Source organism: Oncorhynchus keta, chromosome 28, assembly GCF_023373465.1.
Source record: "Oncorhynchus keta strain PuntledgeMale-10-30-2019 chromosome 28, Oket_V2, whole genome shotgun sequence".
Classification (NCBI taxonomy): domain Eukaryota; kingdom Metazoa; phylum Chordata; class Actinopteri; order Salmoniformes; family Salmonidae; genus Oncorhynchus; species Oncorhynchus keta.
This window is the reverse complement of record NC_068448.1, coordinates 29,518,814-29,538,181: the sequence shown is the minus strand read 5'-3', so window position 1 is coordinate 29,538,181 and position 19,368 is coordinate 29,518,814. Positions and strand designations below refer to the sequence as shown.

Below are 19,368 nucleotides of genomic sequence, written 5' to 3'. Positions count from 1 at the left end.
CAGTCATCGACTCAAATCATCGGCTTAACACTTGTATAAAGCTTTCTAAGCAAAATTGCTTTTACACAATGGACTGTAATAAACAACCAATACCATAATGATCATCATGATAAAATACATTTGCCTCATTATTAAATATATAGTATGCTTCTTTTATTGTATCAACATGGGTTGGGTTGACCGTTGAGATGCATGAGACGCTACGGTCACAAGACGCAGACCTCCTAATTGTCCCTAGAATTTCTAAGCAAACAGCTAGAGGCAGGGCTTTCTCCTATAGTGCTCCATTTTTATGGAATGGTCTGCCTACCCATGTGAGAGACGCAAACTCGGTCTCAACCTTTACTGAAGACTCATCTCTTCAGTAGGTCATATAATTGAGTGTAGTCTGGCCCAGGAGTGTGAAGGTGAACGGAAAGGCTCTGGAGCAACGAACCGCCCTTGCTGTCTCTGCCTGGCCGGTTCCCCTCTTTCCACTGGGATTCATTTTTCCTAGCCATTGTGCTTCTACACCTGCATTGCTTGCTGTTTGGGGCTTTAGGCTGGGTTTCTTTACAGCACTTTGAGATATCAGCTGATATACAAAGGGCTATATAAATACATTTGATTTGATTTGATGAGCCCTATGGCTGATGCTGATTCTGAATCTGCAGAGTCAGAAGAAACATGCCTATGGCACAGTGTATCACATGGACTAGTCTTCTGGTGCAGTGCCACCACACTCACTTGGCGTGTTTAATGGCTCCGTCCATCGTGCTGAAGAGCGCCCCGCAGTCCTCCACTAGACAATGGAAGTGGACCTTCTGCAGGAAGTCACACTGAGCCTCGCAGAAGTCCTCCGTGTCAAACCTGCACCCAGCAACAAAACAGAGAAGAGATACAATTAGTATAAATAATACAAAAATGGGAAAATAATTCAAGAAATACAATGACATTTTACCCCTCTGAAGCATTATATTTGAGCTCTTCAAGTACCTGCGCAGATATGTCCTCCAGAGCTCGCTTGGTTTGTCTGGCATGGGCCTCTTCATGATGCGGCTCAGGTATTGTGCTGCCTCTGAGGTGTCGGCCCCTTGGCCGATCTCCATCTCCGTCTTCAGGTTCAGGGCACTGAAGAAGCCGGCATTCATCTGCAAAACACACAGCACATAAAGCACCACCGGCGGCAGTGTTAGCTGAGCGCGGGCCTACACACACACACACACACACACACACACACACACACACACACACACACACACACACACACACACACAGGCGTGCAAACACATACACACACAATCTCACGCGAACAAACACGCACACACACACTTTGGCAGAGCGGAAGCTCAGCCGAGTTTACAAACAGCCGGCTTCTGCTTGAGCACAGGCCAAGTGCGCATGCCAAGTGTCCACTGTGAGTGACTGTGCTTTATGTGATGTGGTGACTCGGAACGGGACCCCAAAAGGCCTACATGAAGGGGAGAGCTGTAGGACATCTGATCATCAAGCCCCTCTCCCGTCAGGCCTCAACGGCCTCTTTGTCGAAACCACTCATGAGTGTGTTTGAGTGTGTTCCTGATACAACAATACAAGCAGAAGGGCAAGAAAACCCCCTTAGCCGGTAGTGTGAGTGAGTTTGCCAAAGAAATGGAGCCAGAAAACTCTTTAAATCATCAAGGTAATGGGAACCACCCGCACATTTGTATTAGTCAGAAAATATGTATGATTAAAACAATGTCCATTTCAATCTTCACAAAATCACACATTTAAATATCCCTCAGCAAACATTTACTCTTTTTAAAAAATGAGGGTGACTGTTTCTCTTTTTCCCCCCCGAGTTTTTAATCAAATAATTTACAAACTCCATGAATAAATATAGAGTGATAGGAAGCCGGGGAAGAAAAAAGGAGAAAGGAGGAGGGGAAAAAATGGATGTCGAGTTCAAAACAGCTCATCAAAAAACAAACATCTCTATATATCTGGCATGGCACCCAGCTCCTGGTTCATTATATTAATTTGTGAGAGGTACGGTGGAATTACACCACATGAAAAATGGTTGGAAAATGTAAATGATACAAACTCATCTTATTAGCAGTGAAACATTAAAAAACAAACAGAGGCTCTGTGCGTCCCACTAATTTGTCTTGGGGATGAAAAGCGTTTGATGGATGGATCTTACCTTATTCATAAGCGAGGATAAAAGAGATGTATTTCCCGGTACAGGGTGTCCGTTTGATTCATTACTGGAACAAGGAAAATAAACAATGTTTAGTCAAGATTTGCATAAGAACAGTAAATATTATTATTTATCACAGGAGGGTGTGCATGTTTAATGAAGAGCAAAAACGCAGCTTTTAAACAAATTTGCAGGGAAGATTGGAGTTGTGGTTTATGTCAACATCCGAGGTGTGAGATCAGTGAGAGATGGCGAAACGTGTTGGAGGCCATATATTGAGATGCAAATTGAGATAACATAGTCCTTTTTGAGGAATAAAAAATAAAAAGTAAATTAATAATCATAATGGGGTCAAAACTGCTTTCAGAAATACGAGTCAGTGAACAAATCGCATCCCCTTCGCAAAGCTGCAGTCACACTTTCATCATTTCTATGAAGTACTCTCACACCAACTCTCATACAGTAACATTGCTTCATTTAGGAGTAAACCTGTTTGATTTAGGAGTAAACCTGTTTTATTTAGGAGTAAACCTACTTTCTTTAAGAGTAAACCCGCTTTTTAAGGGGTAAACCTTAGGAGTGTGTCCCTGTGACTCTACCTGTGGTCTTTTTTGCTCAGGTCCAGGCTGTGCTCTTGGATGGAGTCCTGGGAGGCCCCGGAGGTATGGTCGACTGGCTCCTGCTTCACTTGAACCAGATTGAACAGACTCGCTGAAGAACCAGCCAGCCCATTCCCTGAGGAGAAGCCAGAGAGAGAGAGAGAGCGACAACAAAGTTATTGTTGGTCAGCATTATTACCCTGTGACAAGATCCAATCTGACTCCTGTCCCAGCCGAAAAGAATACTCAGAGTGATAATTATTGCGAAATGATGTCAGGCCGTCAAGGCCTTTAAATGGTGATTGAGAGGCAGGAGATATGAGGGGAAAATACTCCTTTTTCAGCAGCACTTGTCACAACTCATTTGCTAGGCTGCCTCTTAACTGGTCATTAAGTCGGATGCTAATGCTGAGAGAAAGTGGCAGTCTCCGATTGCCCTCCCCCCCGCCCTCCTTCCCTTCCCTTCCCTGGTCCTTGTTGGCCTGACAACGGCAGGCAGCCAATGCCAACTGAGCATGCCCAAGAGGAACAGGGCTATGTCGGTCAGATTGGAGCTGACAGCCAATCAGATCAGTTCAAATAGCGTGACCTCCAGATCGGATTCTCCTCTGAATAGGTATTCAGCAGATGATGTCGTGAGTGAGGACAGCAACGGCATGATAAATAAATAAATAAAGACGAGAGGGGCGGGGGCAAAGACTGCTGACAGGAAGGTGAGCTCCCCCCCCCACCCCAATCCCCAAGTGATTGAAATATTAATTTCTCCTCGGGCGATATAGAGAAAGTCGGGCTTTGGGTAGACAGTAAGTGGTATTTTCTTCAAAAAAGAAGACCGAATGAGAGTGAAGGAGTGCCTGGCAAGGGCTTTTAGGCCCTTGTGCTGAGTGAGTGCATCGCCTGTGATTGGTATTGTGTGGGGCCATGTTGTTTAGGAAACAGGGCCTGGTAGTGACGTATTGTGACGGGCAAGGTCGGGGAGGGCCAACGATGTGCCCTGCAAGAAAGCAGCTATGTGAGTGGGAAGTTGGAACCAGCGTCCCTGACTAGAAAATGACCCAGAGACATATCAAAGGCAATGCGAGTGGAAAAGCCAGTCTTGGGCCTTGTCAGCTCAAAGCTAAGGGACGGAGATGGGGATGTGTCAGTGTCATAGCCTTTTAAGCTGACAATGGTGTGGTGGTGGGGGGGATGGGGAAACAAGAAGGAGGGGGTCGAAGAGAGGCCGTTTTGTGGCTGGGGTGAGGTCACTCCCCTAAAAAAGAAACCCAGTGATTAACTAGCCAGACAAATTGTCATTGGACATTACATCAAGTCAAAGACCTGATGAGAGCACATCATATCGAGGAATATATGACCTACACATAGACATTTAGTTAATCACATCAAAGAAAAGTTAGTAGTGAATGTTTATCAACAAAAGAAAATGCTTAGAGATCTTGGCAAAGATTCTTGTCATGGAAAAAAGGAGGAAGAAAATGTGTAGATTTCAACGTGGTGTTTTTTCTGGATGTTCTCCAGGAATAACGACCACAATGTAATTACTCTGGCTTACAGAGGTCGTGCAAGATCATTTGCACTCTGTGTTTAATTAGTAAACCCTTCAGAGGCCTGGATCTTAAAAAAACAAAAAAACATTTAGGGGTAAATTGGTGAGAAACACTGATAAAAAGCAGTCTATACTGAACCCATGAAAAAATAATACATAGTTTACCACGGAAGAGATAGGCCCCGTAAAAACACACAAAAAAACATGTAAAAATAGCCACACGCTAAAAGGTTTCTCAAACATTTTTGACACTGTGAGCCATAACCACTTCCTCTTCAATTTAGCCGAAATGCCCTGTTCACACATATTTTTACGAACAATAAGTTAAACTTCAGAGAAAACCTAACAACCTAAGTGCCTCTGAAAACGTCTATATTCTCTATTACTGCTGTTTAAAAAAGTGAACGCGTAGCCCTGTGTGTGCTGAGCTCCCCTCATGTTCTGGTGCAGTGGAGAGATGGAAGGGGAGCCAGCCCCATCTGAGGAGGCCCTCCTTCCCAGTCAGGCCCTCTCTCTCTCAATCTCTCTCTCCCCCTGTTACCTGCTGCCTGGAGGCCCAGAGGTGGAGCTCCGACTGACAGCCTGTGCTACCTGATCACACCTCCCCCGAGCAGCTGCCCTGCTCTCTCCCAGGGCCCCGTCCTTCTCCAACAACACCACCAGGCAACTAATCCTCCAGCCCAACAGCATGCGGAGACGCTCTCCTGTCTTAGCCCAATTTTCCAGTCTGTACCGCACCTGCTAAAGTCTCAGCTCGGGCCTGTATCCTCGTCTTCTTGTTGCTTAGTTGTGACAGTGTGAGACTGTTTTATTGTCTTTTAGACATCTTTATTTACTATTTTTGCTACTATTGTAATGAGTAGTGGTTGTTTGTGTCCGAGCCCAAATAGTGTGTGAATGTGTGTGTGTATGTGTATGTGTGTGTGTGCTTGGGCTGTGTGAGTGTGTGTTTTGGAGTATGCATGCATGACAATGAGGTTGTTGTTTGTGAGCCCAAATTGTATGTGTGTGCCTGTGTGCATGTGTGTGCCTGTGTGTGTATCTGTGTCTGCTCTTGCATTCTGCAAAAAAACACCCTCTCTGTGAATGCTCTGGTGCGCTGAGTCATTTCTGCCTGAGCGATTTCTGTTTTTATATCAGTTTGTAGAGAGAGAGAGAGAGAGAGAGAGAGCAAGAGAAAAAAATGGGTTTTGTTCTTGCAATTTCTGAACTTAATTTCATTCCACCTCCATTTGCTCGGAACGAGCGCACGCACAGATAAGAGACCAATGATGAGGAAACATGTACAACACAAGCCCCGGGAGCCCCCTCCGAACGCCGTAAGAGACTTTTACAGGGCCCACTCTCCTCTCTGTCAGCGCATTTATCTACAAATGGATTGCAGGTATCAAGCTAACCATCGGCACAATAACAAGCGTGGAGCAGTGAACCACGCCTTCAGTATGCCCCTTCAACCCTTCAAGCCTGGAACTAGCAGTTTGTGACTGCTACGTTCTCATCCACCGTGGGCCAGTGATATTGGTTAGGTGACCTAAGTGAGCACTCCTTTAGCTCTTGCTGCAGTAGAGTGACTCCACACTAATGTTGGGGGGGGGGGGTTGCGTCTTCCCCACAATCGTTGTGAAGAAAGACAGACTCTAGCTACACCCCTTTTTGAGGAGCAAAGTGTTTATACTTTTACAGAACTGTGCAGTAGCTAGCTCAACCCCCCAGAAAAGAGGTATAAACGCAAAGAGCAACAAAAAAAAATGGCCGACATACGCTAGAGCAGTATTTCCTAAAGTCAGTCTTGGGTACCCCAAGGCATGCATGTTTTGGTTTTTGCCCTAGCATTACACAGCTGATTCAAATAACCAAAATAACCAAATAATGCACCCTTTGGGGTCCCCAGTTTGGGAAACACTGCACTAGAGCATTGCTACTATTACAACAAGCTGTGTAATAATGTGTTGAGCCATCTCACATCCCTTTACCATAGACAAAAAATATTCACATTTTAGACATGTAGCAGATGCTCTTAACCAGAGCAACTTAGAGTAAGTACATACATTTTTTTATACTTTTTTTCAAACTGGCCACCCGTGGGACTCAAACCCACAACCCTGGCATTGCAAGCACCACGCTCTACCAACTGAGCCATATGGGACACTACAACATTATAAAAACACCCACCTGTGTCTTGGTGGTTGCCAGAGGGCTTGAGGGCAGCTGCTGCCAGCCTGGCCATCATCGGGGATATGAGGCCCTTGCTAGCAGAGATCTTCTCCATGATGGAAGAGGCTGAGGCGTAGGAGGTCGGCGTGGATGCCATGGCGCCATCGCTGCCCGCCGAGGAGCAGCCGCCCTGGGACAGTGAGTCGGTGGGCATGGAGTGAGCGCCAGACGACACGGCCGAGATCAGGCTGGCGGCCGAATGGGGCAGCTGCATGGGCAGCCGGGGCATGAGCGGGAAGAAGGGATTGTTGACGCTGGCGAGGGCACTGTTGGACAGCGCCAGTGCCACAGGCATGTTGCTGGGCAGCGCCTGGGATAGCAGGCTTGACATGCGTGCCGAGTGCGGCAGCGAGGAGGTGGGCTTGAGGCCGCTGTGGCCACCGCCGGAGGACGACATCACTGTGGTGGGTGTGGCAAGCAAGTGTGCGCCGGGACCGTTGGACGACTGCTGGGTGGTGGGCGAGGCGCTCAGACTGGAGTTCTTGCTGCTGATGGCCGAGAAGTCCATGAGGTCGTCGTTGCTCGACTCGTCTCCGGGTTCCTCCTTGGGCATCAGGAAGGAGCCGCCAGAGGAGAGGGCCATCACGCCTGAGGAGCGGATGTGGCGGCGCTCGTGCTTGCGCTTGTGGGAGGTCATCTGGCTGGTGGAGGTGAAGGTGAAGCCGCAGCTTGAGCGGATGCAGTGGAAGTGGTTGGTGGCCTTGCTGTAGACACAGCCCTCGTATTTGCACTCCTCATACTTGTAGAACTTCTTGAAGCCATCCTTGGCATATGCGTCATCCTTGATGTGGTAGCTCTTGTGCTTCTCAATGTCACACTTGTTCTTGAAGGTGAAGGTGCACCCCGGGCGCCTGTGGAAGGAGGGAGGGAAGCAGGGAGAAAAGTTCAAAAGATGTCACTTAAGATGCTAAGTTACAAGGCCTTTTCTGTACAGTGGAAAAGTTGAGGCAGTCGTGGATTGAAGCCACATAATCAAAATACTTCATAATGGAGGAAGGTGACACAATAAACCTCCATTGAGATATTATCGCTTTCACAACTTACCAGAGGTGTTTTAAACGGTGCCAGCTAAGGACCCATTCCAAATGACTGTTCGGCAAAACCAAACATGTTTTCGATTTCAATCTCAATTCTTACAATCCAATTTTTTATGTGGAGCCTACTAGCTCATCGAAACCATAGTATGAAGCAGATTCAAACTGCAGTCTATGAAAAAAAGACATTGATTCCGATTTCTTTGGGCAATCATGGATGCACACATTAAACAAAGTGGCTGGTGTGAGTTAAACTCAAATAGTGTTGAGATCTGGTGAAAAGAGACACCTGTAAATACAATCTCTATCTCAATTACGGGGGGTACCCTGTACTGATCTCCTGACCTGCAGTGGAAGTGGGTGGTCTTCTGCCCGTAGAATTGGCACTCCACCGTCCCACAATCCTCAGTGGCGCGGAACCTCTGAAAGCCATCGTTGATCAGCTGGGCGTTCTTCTTATGGAAGTTCTCGTGAGTCATGACATCGGAGGTGCTGGTGTATACCTTGTTGCAGCCCACCTGCAGACAGAGAGGGCAGTGTGGGATTGAAGCTTCTCAGTAATAGGCAAATCAATCGACATATTAATGATTCATTCATCAACTTATTCTTTACTTAACCAGGTATGGTATTGAGAACATCATTTGTTACCATAAGGACCTAAAAGAGGTGTGGAGACAAACCTTCAACTTTATTGACATCAATGAATAAATCTCTGACACCAATCTTTAAGAGGCAACCTAGCATTGATTTACATAGTTTTTGTTTGTTCAAATAGCAGTGGTTTAGAACAGTGACTAAGTCAGACTTTTTCACAGCGGGGCCATTAAGAGAACTGAGAAAGACTCTGTTGAGAAATGAGCTCAGTGGTAAGAAAGAGTCTCTGGTGACCTAGAAATTGTAAGACGGACGGAGGTATTTTTTTCAAGTTAGGCTACATGTCTGTGTGACAAGTCGAGAGACCTTATCAAACATCATGTTAAGTAAAACAAAGCAAGCCTGCTCTGTTTGAAACATTGCGACGTGACAAACTTAAGTAAGAGACAGTGGTATAACTACCAGGGTCGTGTGTGGTTAAAAAATACCTTCCATTTAAGGCTTTCTTTTAAGCTGATGCTATTCATATTCGGAGCGCTACAGTATGCAATCACCGCAACCTAACTGTAACTCACAGAGCAACTTGAGGGGAGGAGGGGGTAAGAGGTGGGCAGGTTGATTGTCACTTTCTTTAGTTTAAAATGTTCTGGTACTCAGGAGCCCTCGGGGCCCGGAGGAAAATACAGCTAATGTTTGAATTAAAAGCAGCAATTGTATATCATCCCTGGCACTTTTTAACCGGCGCAAAAGGGGCAACTTCTCCATATTGAGTCAAACAATGAAAAAAATGCCACTCTGTTTTTTCCCCACTAAATCAGAGGTGCCTGATGCCAACATCTGCAGGTTCTCAGGCCTGTTAAAACAAGGGCTGAAACGTCTTAATAACAATTACGCCGTTAGGGGGGTTTAAAAAAGAATATATCTCTGGCCATCCAAGCCCTGGGCTGCTGGCCTGCCGGTGAGAAAGCACTCGGTGCGATGACACCTTGAAAATAAGCAGATGTGGAAAAAAATTAAACAAATCCGGTGGGGGGAATAATCTTCAACTCGTCGCTTGGTACTAAAAGATGAAAAATTTTCAGTTAATATAAACAAGTAACTGAATTTTTACCCATGCCAATTAAGGAGCGAGGAGAGAGTAGGGGAGGGAGAGAAGAGTGCTGCCGCTGCTGCTGCAACGACATGGGTTCATCCCTTTCATTTTTATTTTATTTACTTTATGACACCTTTTGTTAAACGCACAAAAACTGCTCTTAAATGGCAATTTGGGCTTAATGGAAAAAGTGGAAGAAGTGTAATTCCCTTTTATAGATACAGTTAAAGTGCAGAGCTCTCAAGACTCTGAGAGCTCATCGGTGTGCATCTTGTCATGCCTGAGTGGCCTGGTTTTCCCTGGGCTTGGCATGGGGGCCATGTCTCTGCTCACAAATTTTTTCATGTTTTTGGTGGGAGGAGTTTATGCTATACTCTCCATGCCACCCCAAATTTTCCCCTAAATGGTATCACTCGAGAAATAAAATGACAATCATTTTCCTTATAGGCTTCTGGTAGATTTGGGTGAACTATCCCTTTAAAGGACAGACACACTGAATCTGTATAGCTAGCCAATTCTAGAAAACGACTCCAGTATGTACCGTATATCCGGTACTGTGGTGTGTGGCTCTGGAATGCAACATCAATGAATTATGCATGACTCTGCAAAATCCCATTTCACAAGAAGCCTAAGATCTCCATAGGTGAGAATGGTCATGGGTCTGTAATGTGTGTGGTGGAGTGCCGTGTGTGTGCATGTGTGTGTGTGTTTGTGTGTGAAACAAGAGTGTGTATATGTGTAGCACATTGGGATGTGTGAAACTTACTCCTGAGCCTGAAGTGTCCCCACTTGCGCCAGCGAATAGCTAGCTTTTCGCGTAACGCCGACTGGTAAGACGCTTCAGGAGGGCGGTCACATGTGCTAGCAAAGCAGAGGTCCTGGTTTCGAACCTCGTTGTGAGCAGAATCAGGAGGAAGTGGTATTGGCTAAGCAAGCAGTGTGACGTCCTTTATAGTTGATGCCGTGACCCAGATGTACAGTTGTGCTCAGCTCAATGCTGGGGTCACTGTTGAGTAAGTTTCAGGGGTGAATGTAGCACATTGGAATGTGTGGAACTTACTCCTCAGCCTGAAATGTCCCCACTAGCGCCAGCGAATAGCTAGCTTTTTGCGTGGTGCCGACTGGTAAGACTCTTCAGGAGAGCGGTCACGTGTTCTAGCAAAGCAGAAGTCCTGGGTTCCAGCCTCAGTGGAAGCCCAATCAGGAGGAAGTCGTACTGGCTAAGCAAGCAGCGTATCTTTCGAGTGTGCGTGTGTGTTTGGTGTGTGTGTATGAGTGTATGTGTGCATGTGTGTTTACCTGCATGCAGTGGTAGTGGGTGCTCTTCCCGTTGAGGTGGCAGCCATGGTAGTAGACGCTACAGTCGTCCAGTGGGCTGAAGCGCATGAAGCCATGCTGTAGGGAGTTGTCCCTCTTCTTGTGCATATTGTAGTGCCTGATCACGTCTTGTTTGCTGGTGAACCTCTGCCAAGGGACAAAACGCACGGCAACAGATTGGTGTTTATTTAAATAGTCACAAAATCAAGTCACTATTGCTCAGGAAACAGCTGCAAAGCGCAGGAGCCAACTTGCAGAGTAGGAGATGAGGCTGTGTGTGTTGTAATGGAGAGGGCCAGACTCTCTCAGGACTTTATTCATATTTACATACATGGCCTCTATATGTCCAGGGCTATGTATGTGGCACTGATAGGTAGCAACAAAGACATATTTAAGAAGTGGAAAGTCTTCGGCTCGTATCTCTATTATTTTCCATTTCCTCCGTTTTTGTTAAATTAAGATGGATCACTTGACATGCAAGATCACAGTTCCGACGTTCCTGGCTTTTGCAAAATTATGTTCCGTGCAGATGGTTTCTCAGACGTGCAACTGGAGGAAAAAAAATAGACAACAAAACAAACAAACAAACAAGCTAACCAAAAAAAAAAACGTTTCCCCTTTCAATTCCCTCACCGAGATATGATTCCATTTTTAATTAAAGCATTAACAGTGCAGTTTTCGCGCCGGCTTTGGCTGTAATAAGGAGGGAATATGCTACGATACCCTCCTCAAAATGAAAAAGCCTCCTACACTGAGGAGCGGAGAAGAGAAACAGAAAAGGGACTCTGGAGAGACCTAGAGCAACCAAATCTGCAGTAATTGGGCTTAAGCTGATGTTACAGGAACTGTAACTAGAGAAGCCTGAATCAATGACTCTGGAGCTACTTATATCCATATTTATGTACAGTAGAGAGATAGATCAGGGGGAAAATGTAATTCAATCATTCTAAAACAGATACAATTGCTTCTACAAAGTATGGTAATTCCTGGTGTATCAAGCATTTGTATCACCAAGGCCCAAATGAATGGCAGCTGGTTGCCATTCCTTAGTTCTTGACCCATTTCCCACCCCTGAAGTTGTATCTTCTGCAACCCTGTAACAGTACTGTATCATTCTGGCTGAGGATTTGTCACCAATAACTGATCTATTGATTTTCCATAGAAACAATGATTATCTTTGGCAGTAAATGAGGACGAGATGAGAAGTTGAGCTGCGGACGTCCCACTGCGTTTGATCCGCCATGGAAGCCAAAATAAGCCTGGTGATAGCTGACTAGGGTAGAAGAGCCTCTTTTCAGTTGGAGTCTGGGAGCTGGAAGCCACTTGACATGCACCATGTATTTTAGGATTCCCACCACTGTAGAGGATGCACACACAGGCCCATGAAAGGAGAATGCCACTGAGCCTGGCAGCAGGATAATATTCCAGGAGTGTGTCATGTAACATTTCATGAATTATCACTACCAAAGGAGGTGCTTATCTTAGCTAGGCCGGTTTTTGCCGGATATGTACACCCAAATGTCTAGATTTTGAGCTCTGCACTTCAAGTCAATGACAGATGGGGACGACTTGAAATCATTTCAAAGCCTTTTTTCTCTCCAATACATTCAGCCAAGTATCCATCCTGTCGAACGGTGAAAGCCTGACTTGTGACAAGTCATAGATGCTATGCTTTGTGATTGGAGCTACAGATGCCTTCATTCGGAAAAACGGACGGGAAGGACGGAAAAACATACCGCTCAAGTTGCGTGAGGATCTGACGTCTTTGACAAATACACGTGTGTTTGTCTAACTCTTTTAGACCATATGCTAAGGCAAACACACAGGCCGGTAGTCTGATCTCCTTAACACGTTTTTTCCTCCCTCCCTGTGCCGTACATGATAACTCTTGGGACTGGGACAAGATTAATAACGTGAAAGGGGATTAAAAGCAGACCCAGAGCAACGGCAGATGTCTCCAGGAAAATTATTAAAAAAACACATCGAAAAGGAACCATATTTCAAGCATATTTACAATTAACCCAGGATAAAAGGCCAATTGTCAAAGACCAACTGTGCACGGAATCAGCTTAGGGAGAGAAAAAAAAGCCTTTGCTCTCAATTGGACGGGTGCCAGCAGTCATAACCTGTTCGGTGGACACACGTCAACAACGTTTCATCTGTGCATGCCTTTGTTGGGCATGAGCAGAGATGAAGTGATGGCATATTATTCATCTCTGTATATCCTAGAACCCTTCGTTTTCCCCGTCAAGAGGTCAGGAAGACACGGAAGAGGATTCAAACTCTGTGCTCATACACTTCCCCTTATTTGTGAACGGGACACTGAGTTATAGAGACGTCTCTGAATCACCCAGCGACACCGTCTCTATGGGTTCTCGCTAGCTGAAGTTGAGACAGTAGGGGATGTAGAGTAGAGTACAGCACAGCACAGCGCAGTACATTTGGAGGCACTGAACCATGGCTGTTAAGAGTACAGCATTACCCCCGCTGCTGTTATCTCGTTTGTCATGGTGACACGAGGCAAGGCCTAGACTAGAGAGAAGGGAAGCCTGCAATTTGTGGGAGATGGGTAAACAAGGCAAACATGTGTCTGACTAGGCCACCTAAATAGGGGGTGTACAGTGTCCATTTTAGGTCAACATTACAAAACCTTGTATAAGTAATAGGGACTTCTGTCATCGGGAGTGGGGACATTTGTCATAGGGAGTAGGGACTTAAGTCATAGGAATAGCCTAAAACGTACACCTTAGAGTTGTTCACCAGGGTGTATGGTGAACATTGTAGGACATTCTCACAGAACGTGTCATAGCAAGGGACTTTTGTCATAATGCTCTAGGGGTGTCCTAAAAGGTATAACGTATGGGGCGTTCAGCACACAGCTACTCACCTGGTAGTTGCACTCCGTGTCCATGCAGTGGTAATGCTCCCTGTATTGGTAGGCACAATGCACATGTCCGCAGTGCTGGCTCCCCGAGAACCTGGAAGTCAAGTGACAAAAAAAAAGGGTACAGAGTTACATCACGGGCCATGTGGACTTTACACTGAGTGATTTTGTCATGACTAATCAAGGTACAGGTGTAAAAGCTGTGGACACTCCAATGCTTCTTCATAGAAGACAGTCATAGAGCAGACGGTTATCTTCACAAAAAAGGGGCTGAAAAATCATGTTATTGTGGTATAAAATCATGCATGCTATTTTGCAATGATAGTATTGTCTGAATATAAACTCCCTCCCTAATTCTCTTGGGTGCATCCTTCCTTTTCTTCTGGCGATTAGTGAGCAAATGGACAAAAACATCACCTTCATGGAGGGAAACACTTGTTCCTATTCCCGAAACTGAACCTAACCCAAATGTCCGTCCTTTAACATTCAAGGTGTCTGTCACTACCAAAAGGAAATCCAATCACCTCACAGAGAACTACCTCCTAATCCTAACCATACCTCCAAAACAACTCATCTCGTCACGCAAATACGTCTGTTTTCCGCACACCGCCACAATTGACTCGCCTGTCACACCAATTTCGACTCAAATTAGCTCCGTTTATTTCAAAAGCAGCCGGTACACAGACACTTATTAAACTGTAAACCCCACGCATGATTCCCCTCATTTGCCTTTTAAACCTTGCCAAATCAATGTTGTGGAGTTCTCTCTCAGGTTAACGGCGCTTGCTTTAATCAAAGGAAGGTTAGGTTCTGCTGAGAGGCTTGAGTGGATCTACACGCTACTGCCGCCCCCTCCCGTCCCCGTCCTCCTCCTCTTGACTGTAAGAGTCTGACTCGGTAAAGACTTATCCAGGTAAAAGAGTGGGCACCATTTTCCTTGTGCGTTTACTGATGACTGTTAAAAAACCTCCAATTACGACTGAAAACACACAAATAAACATTTGCACTGCCGCTGCCAAGAGCACCATCTGCTCTCTCTCTCACTCTCTCTTTCTCCCTCTCTCTCTCTCTTTCTCTCTCTCTCTCTCTCTCTCTCTCTCTCTCTCTCTCTCTCTCTCTCTCTCTCTCTCTCTCTCTCTCTCTCTCTTTCTACCTCTCTCCCTCTCACTCTCTCTCTCTCTCTCTCTCTCTCTCTCTCTGTTTTTTTTATTGTTGTTGCCTGTAGCCTGTATGACTATCCTAGGGCTGCATTTACAGATCACTTTGCGGAGTTCATTAGGCTAATTGAACGGCAAATCCACTACCTTTTAAAAGTTGGTGGTGTGGTGGGGGGCTCAGGGTATGGTGGTGGTGGTGGTGGTGGTAGGGGCTTCGGGAAGGTTTGACGGCTTCTTTAGAAAAAAAAAAAAACAGAAATGGAGCTAACAGTAGAGTACATTACACACACACACACACGGTCACACACACCAACCAACTCTCCCACCATCGGTGCTTTTCTCAGCCCTACTCCTCTATGGACTGTGCATGTACACACGTATTCGGACACACGCACACGCTCACGTACACCCCCCTGGGACTGTGGCCCACCCCTCTGCTCATTGCCCAGCTGTATCACTTTGCCTATGGACAATTCCCACTTGCCGCGTCAGGGGGCCTAATGGGCCGCTGCTATTCAGCTGCAGATTAAATATTAATATCACAACGATACAGAGATTGCGGCACATCTCCTGTTACAATAGAGTCAACGCAGATCAAAGTGCCGCGGCAATAGTGGGTGCATGAAAGCATTTAAAGAGGGAAAACTGCGACTAAACACTACCAGGGAAGCTCTTTAAAACATCAAACTGGTGCGCGGCAAGGAGATAAATAACTTTTCCCCCCATGGTTGGTGAGGGGGAGGGGGGTGGAAGGTGGGAGTCAACAACATTTACAAAGCTGGGTTTTTAGCATAAATGTGCGCTCATTAGTTGTGGCTCCAGAGAGATGAACCTCCCCCTACCCCTACCCCCCTCCCCCCAGTCTACATTTGCCCTTTTTATGAGTCCTCCTTTTCTGTCTTTTTTCCTCCCTCCTCTTCCCTTTCTTTTTTTCGCTCTCTCTCCCAAACACGGAAATTGAAACTGTATCTGGGCTTATCTGCAGCCTCCCCGTGCATCAACTACCGAGATGTTTAGACAAATTTTATGCATTATGCAGCGCAAATATCAAAACAGTTCTTGGCAGTGCCAGCAGAAGCCTCATTAAAAATTCCTTAATTAAATCTGCAAAATGTAATCAGTCCAAGGAAGGTTTTTGTGTGTGTGTGTGTGTGTATGTGTGTGCATGATGAAAATGTGTGTGTCTGTCAGTGACAGTGCTTTTGATTTGTGCCCTTCATGTTACGGTTTGGAGAAGTAATCATTAACGCCAATGCCACTTTGGGCTTTTGAAACAGTGCTTTTCCTTTCTTTTTAAAGTGAAGAAATAAACAAGTGACAATCACCTTTCTAGTGTGGAGTTCAAAATGACTGGAGAATGGGACACTGTGTTGTCTATTGAAATATGAGATTACCTTGCAATGTTTTGCCTCTGTGTTTTGTGAGTGATAAAGAGGACAATTCAGTGACCATGCAGCCATGTAAACAACAGTTTCACTCTATATTCGTTACATACAACGACGCACAGTACGCTTGAACTACTCAAGACTGACATGCAAAGTGTTCCAGTATACTGTAGTAACTTTGTAAGAAATTCTCGACCTCAAACAGAGTAAGTACAACCATCTTGTCAGCACACCTCTCACCACCAAATCTCATGCCTTGTTCCTCCTAACAGAATTCCACTTCCTTTCAGTCCATAAACTCGGCCTCTTACTATTTCCCTCACTTTGCAGCACAGAACTTGACCTCTACCACTATTCTACACATCTAGTTTCATCACTGTGTAAAATACGCCATCAGTTAATAAAAAAGCTTTGTCTCAACGTCCGGGACAACATTTGCTTCACCGGAGAGGGAGGATTTGCATACCTGGCGATATATTTCTGGTACAGGTTGACGTCCTCTGTGACAGGTTTCTCAGGTGGTAAGCCGTTCCTAATACAAGCAAACACAGAAAGAGACAGGATTAATGGGGTATTGGGTGCACTGTTAATAAAAACTACAGCCACAATATTTACCTACAATCTGTTTCAAACTACGGCAATTAATATACATTTTCTGTGACGCGACAGCGGTTTTCACATGGCTTTGAATCAGGAAGGTATGAACACACTTTTGCATGGCTTTCCAACAATGAAAGGCAAAAGGCAGTGGAAAAGCGCTATTTTGGAGAGTGCTCATATGCAAATCTAGATAATGGGGATAGGCAAAATCTTTTCTAAAGGTCCCTAAGGACCCTGCCTCCAAAGGCTGTTGTCATGTCTCATCAGGAGTATGGACTGAGTTCAAACAGAAGGAGAAGACAGGGTTCGATGGAACAGAAGGCATTGGTTCAGCTAGCGACAAGTTGGGTAGAACCAATAGAACTAGACTGGGGGGAGGTGAGTCCAATCATCAGAAACACATTAAGTTTAAACATTGCATGGTTCCTACTGAAATGTGACCTGCCTTGAGAGGGACCCACTTTTTTCCTAGCGCTAACCAGGGCTAGCTTCCCAAATCCCCTCGTTTGCTAGCACTAACAATGCGGAGGGCTCCGTATAGCTCCACATTGACATGATTGGTTGATGGTAGGTGGGGGCGGTACATCCTGTATTAACACAAACTCACTTCCTGACAACTTCTCTCCCAATAGCTCTGCTCTGCTAAGCGCAAGAAATATGAAAGCCCTGAAGTCTGAGTTGGCTGCATCGCACTCAACGCTGTATGTTCACCTCAGACGTCGGATTGACCATGTAGTGTCTTTTAGTGTTCAGCCTAGGCCCTGTGACTCTCTGGTAAGTTAGTCACAGCTGCAAAGTCATTAAAGGGACAGTTGTTCCACCCCAGCCAAAGGAGGAAGTCAGTCACTTTGCGATGACTGTGCTAAATCAGTCTCCGAAGAGAGCGCCCAGCAGGTAAACACTTCATGGGCCTTCGCTACTCATCACATCGTGGATCTATTGGCACCATGCACTATTTCACACTACATTCGCATCGGCTGTTGTGGAGGTGGCAATTACCTTTGCGTTAGGCTAACTGACTCGCAGTGGCAGTTAAGTGTATGTGAGACGCCCATTATCTCCCAGGTGTCCCACAGAGACAATTTAGGAGAATTGTACAATATTAAAACCTGGAATCATTTCAAAACACAAGCTAAATAAATCGGGGGGGATTCAGTTGACGGGTTATTTGATTTAATAATTCAGGGAGGTTTGCATAGGCAACTTTTGGTGCAATGACATCATTTTGTGAGAGATTTTCATTATTTCCTTGGCTATTTTTGTCATGAGTGGACAATTTTCACTACTGGGATCTCACAACTCATTCAAGAAAATGTATGACTTGAATAAATGCGTAATATACAATATATAGTATACAGTACACACATTAATATTGCTGTGTGAGAAAAGCTTAGCATGTTTCTCATGCAGATCTTCTGTACCTATGTGGTGTCGTTCAGCTAAAGTGTCATTCAAGTCATCTGAAGAGGTTCTTACTTGACAGAGGACACAGTGCCCGTGGTGATGGAGTCGGTCTTGGAGAAGCTGGACTTCATGTAGTCGGAGGTGTTGAAGCCCAAGTGGCCTGTCTGATCCATAATGAGTCCTGGGGGGCCCGTGGCCCCAGCAGAGGAGGCCGAGTTGGCAGCCATTGGTGTCCCCGGGTTCCCAGGTGTGGCAGGCAGAACGCTGGGCATCAGCGAGGACTCGGGCCTTCCCGGCATCAGCTTCTGGATGTTCTTGATATCATACTTGGACGGGCGGCCCACCTTCCCTGTTTTATAGGCGATGGCGCCCCCCATGTCAGTGTTCCCGTCGCCGGGCTTGAAGAGGTGCAGGTACCGAACATTCTCCAGGTCGTACTTGGATGGCTTCTTGTAAGCATTGCCATTCTGCTGGCTCCGCAGGCTTTCACCCATCTTCAGCTTCTGGATGAAGAAGTCATACTTGGAGGCTCGGGAGGCCATGTTCTGGAGGTGGGAGGTGGGGTTGGTTGGTGGGGGATTGTGCCCAAGGTTGTGCCCCTGCCCTTGCCCCTGCTTGTGGTCCAGTCTGGAGTGATAAATCTGGCCCTCAGCCCCGGAATGGCACCCCCCAGAGGCGGCCATCTGGGCCTGGAGCAGGGCATTCTTCTCCTGGGCCAGCTTGGAGTTGAGGTCCTCTTGTTTGGGGTTGGTGTGGATGGGCCAGGGCAGGGTCTCGCCAGCCTTCAGCTTGCGGATGTACTCCTCATACTTGGAAAAGCGGGCTCGCCGCGTGGCCTCCTCGCTGCTCAGGGAGGATGGGTCGGAGCCTGAGGTAGCGGCTTTGAGCTTCTCGAAGCTGATCTTCTTGGCCAGCTCGTCCCTCACCTGCTGGTCGTCGTAGCCAAACATGCCCAGGAACTCGTTCATTGTGTTGGCTGCGTAGTCTCGCAGAGTGGACGCCTCTCCTGCACAGAACAGGGAGGAGCAGAGAGAACAGAACCCTTAGGTAAGATATGTGATACACCGTTTTTGTATGACCTCTTTGTCTAAGTGTCATGTTCTATTGACCGTCAATAGATTCTTCTATCCAAAAATCATAAAACCAAGAAAGGGGAAGCAAAAGCACTGTACAAAGCTGAAAAGGGCTGATTCTTTGTCAGTCATTTTATGCCGAACGTAATGGGAAATGAAGCAAAACATTCCATGGGACTTCCCCAGTCAGTCTTCTGACTTGGAAATAACCTGTCCTACTATCCTCACCTAACACTTTAGATATACACCAATTGTACAAAACTTCCTCAAATCGAGTTTGCCCCTCAGAACAGCCTCTATTTGTCAGGGA

General features: G+C 46.1%; 1 protein-coding gene across 10 annotated transcripts in view; it reads right to left on the bottom strand.

Moving 5' to 3' along the window:
• casz1 (castor zinc finger 1) overlaps positions 1-19,368 on the bottom strand; it is a 256,887-nt gene that overhangs the window by 10,900 nt on the left and 226,619 nt on the right. For 8 of the 10 annotated variants that reach the window (XM_052482717.1, XM_052482718.1, XM_035740663.2 and 5 more), the window contains 11 exons: positions 18,058-18,991; positions 16,448-16,513; positions 14,744-14,830; positions 13,443-13,533; positions 10,538-10,702; positions 7,897-8,069; positions 6,476-7,368; positions 2,758-2,893; positions 2,162-2,225; positions 976-1,130; positions 727-849 (listed from right to left, as the gene is read on the bottom strand). In XM_052482717.1, the coding sequence (XP_052338677.1) occupies positions 727-849; positions 976-1,130; positions 2,162-2,225; positions 2,758-2,893; positions 6,476-7,368; positions 7,897-8,069; positions 10,538-10,702; positions 13,443-13,533; positions 14,744-14,830; positions 16,448-16,513; positions 18,058-18,991 (2,887 nt within the window). The remainder of the gene's footprint in view (positions 1-726; positions 850-975; positions 1,131-2,161; positions 2,226-2,757; positions 2,894-6,475; positions 7,369-7,896; positions 8,070-10,537; positions 10,703-13,442; positions 13,534-14,743; positions 14,831-16,447; positions 16,514-18,057; positions 18,992-19,368) is intronic. The other 2 variants (XM_052482712.1, XM_035740671.2) reach the window with 1 other exon arrangement.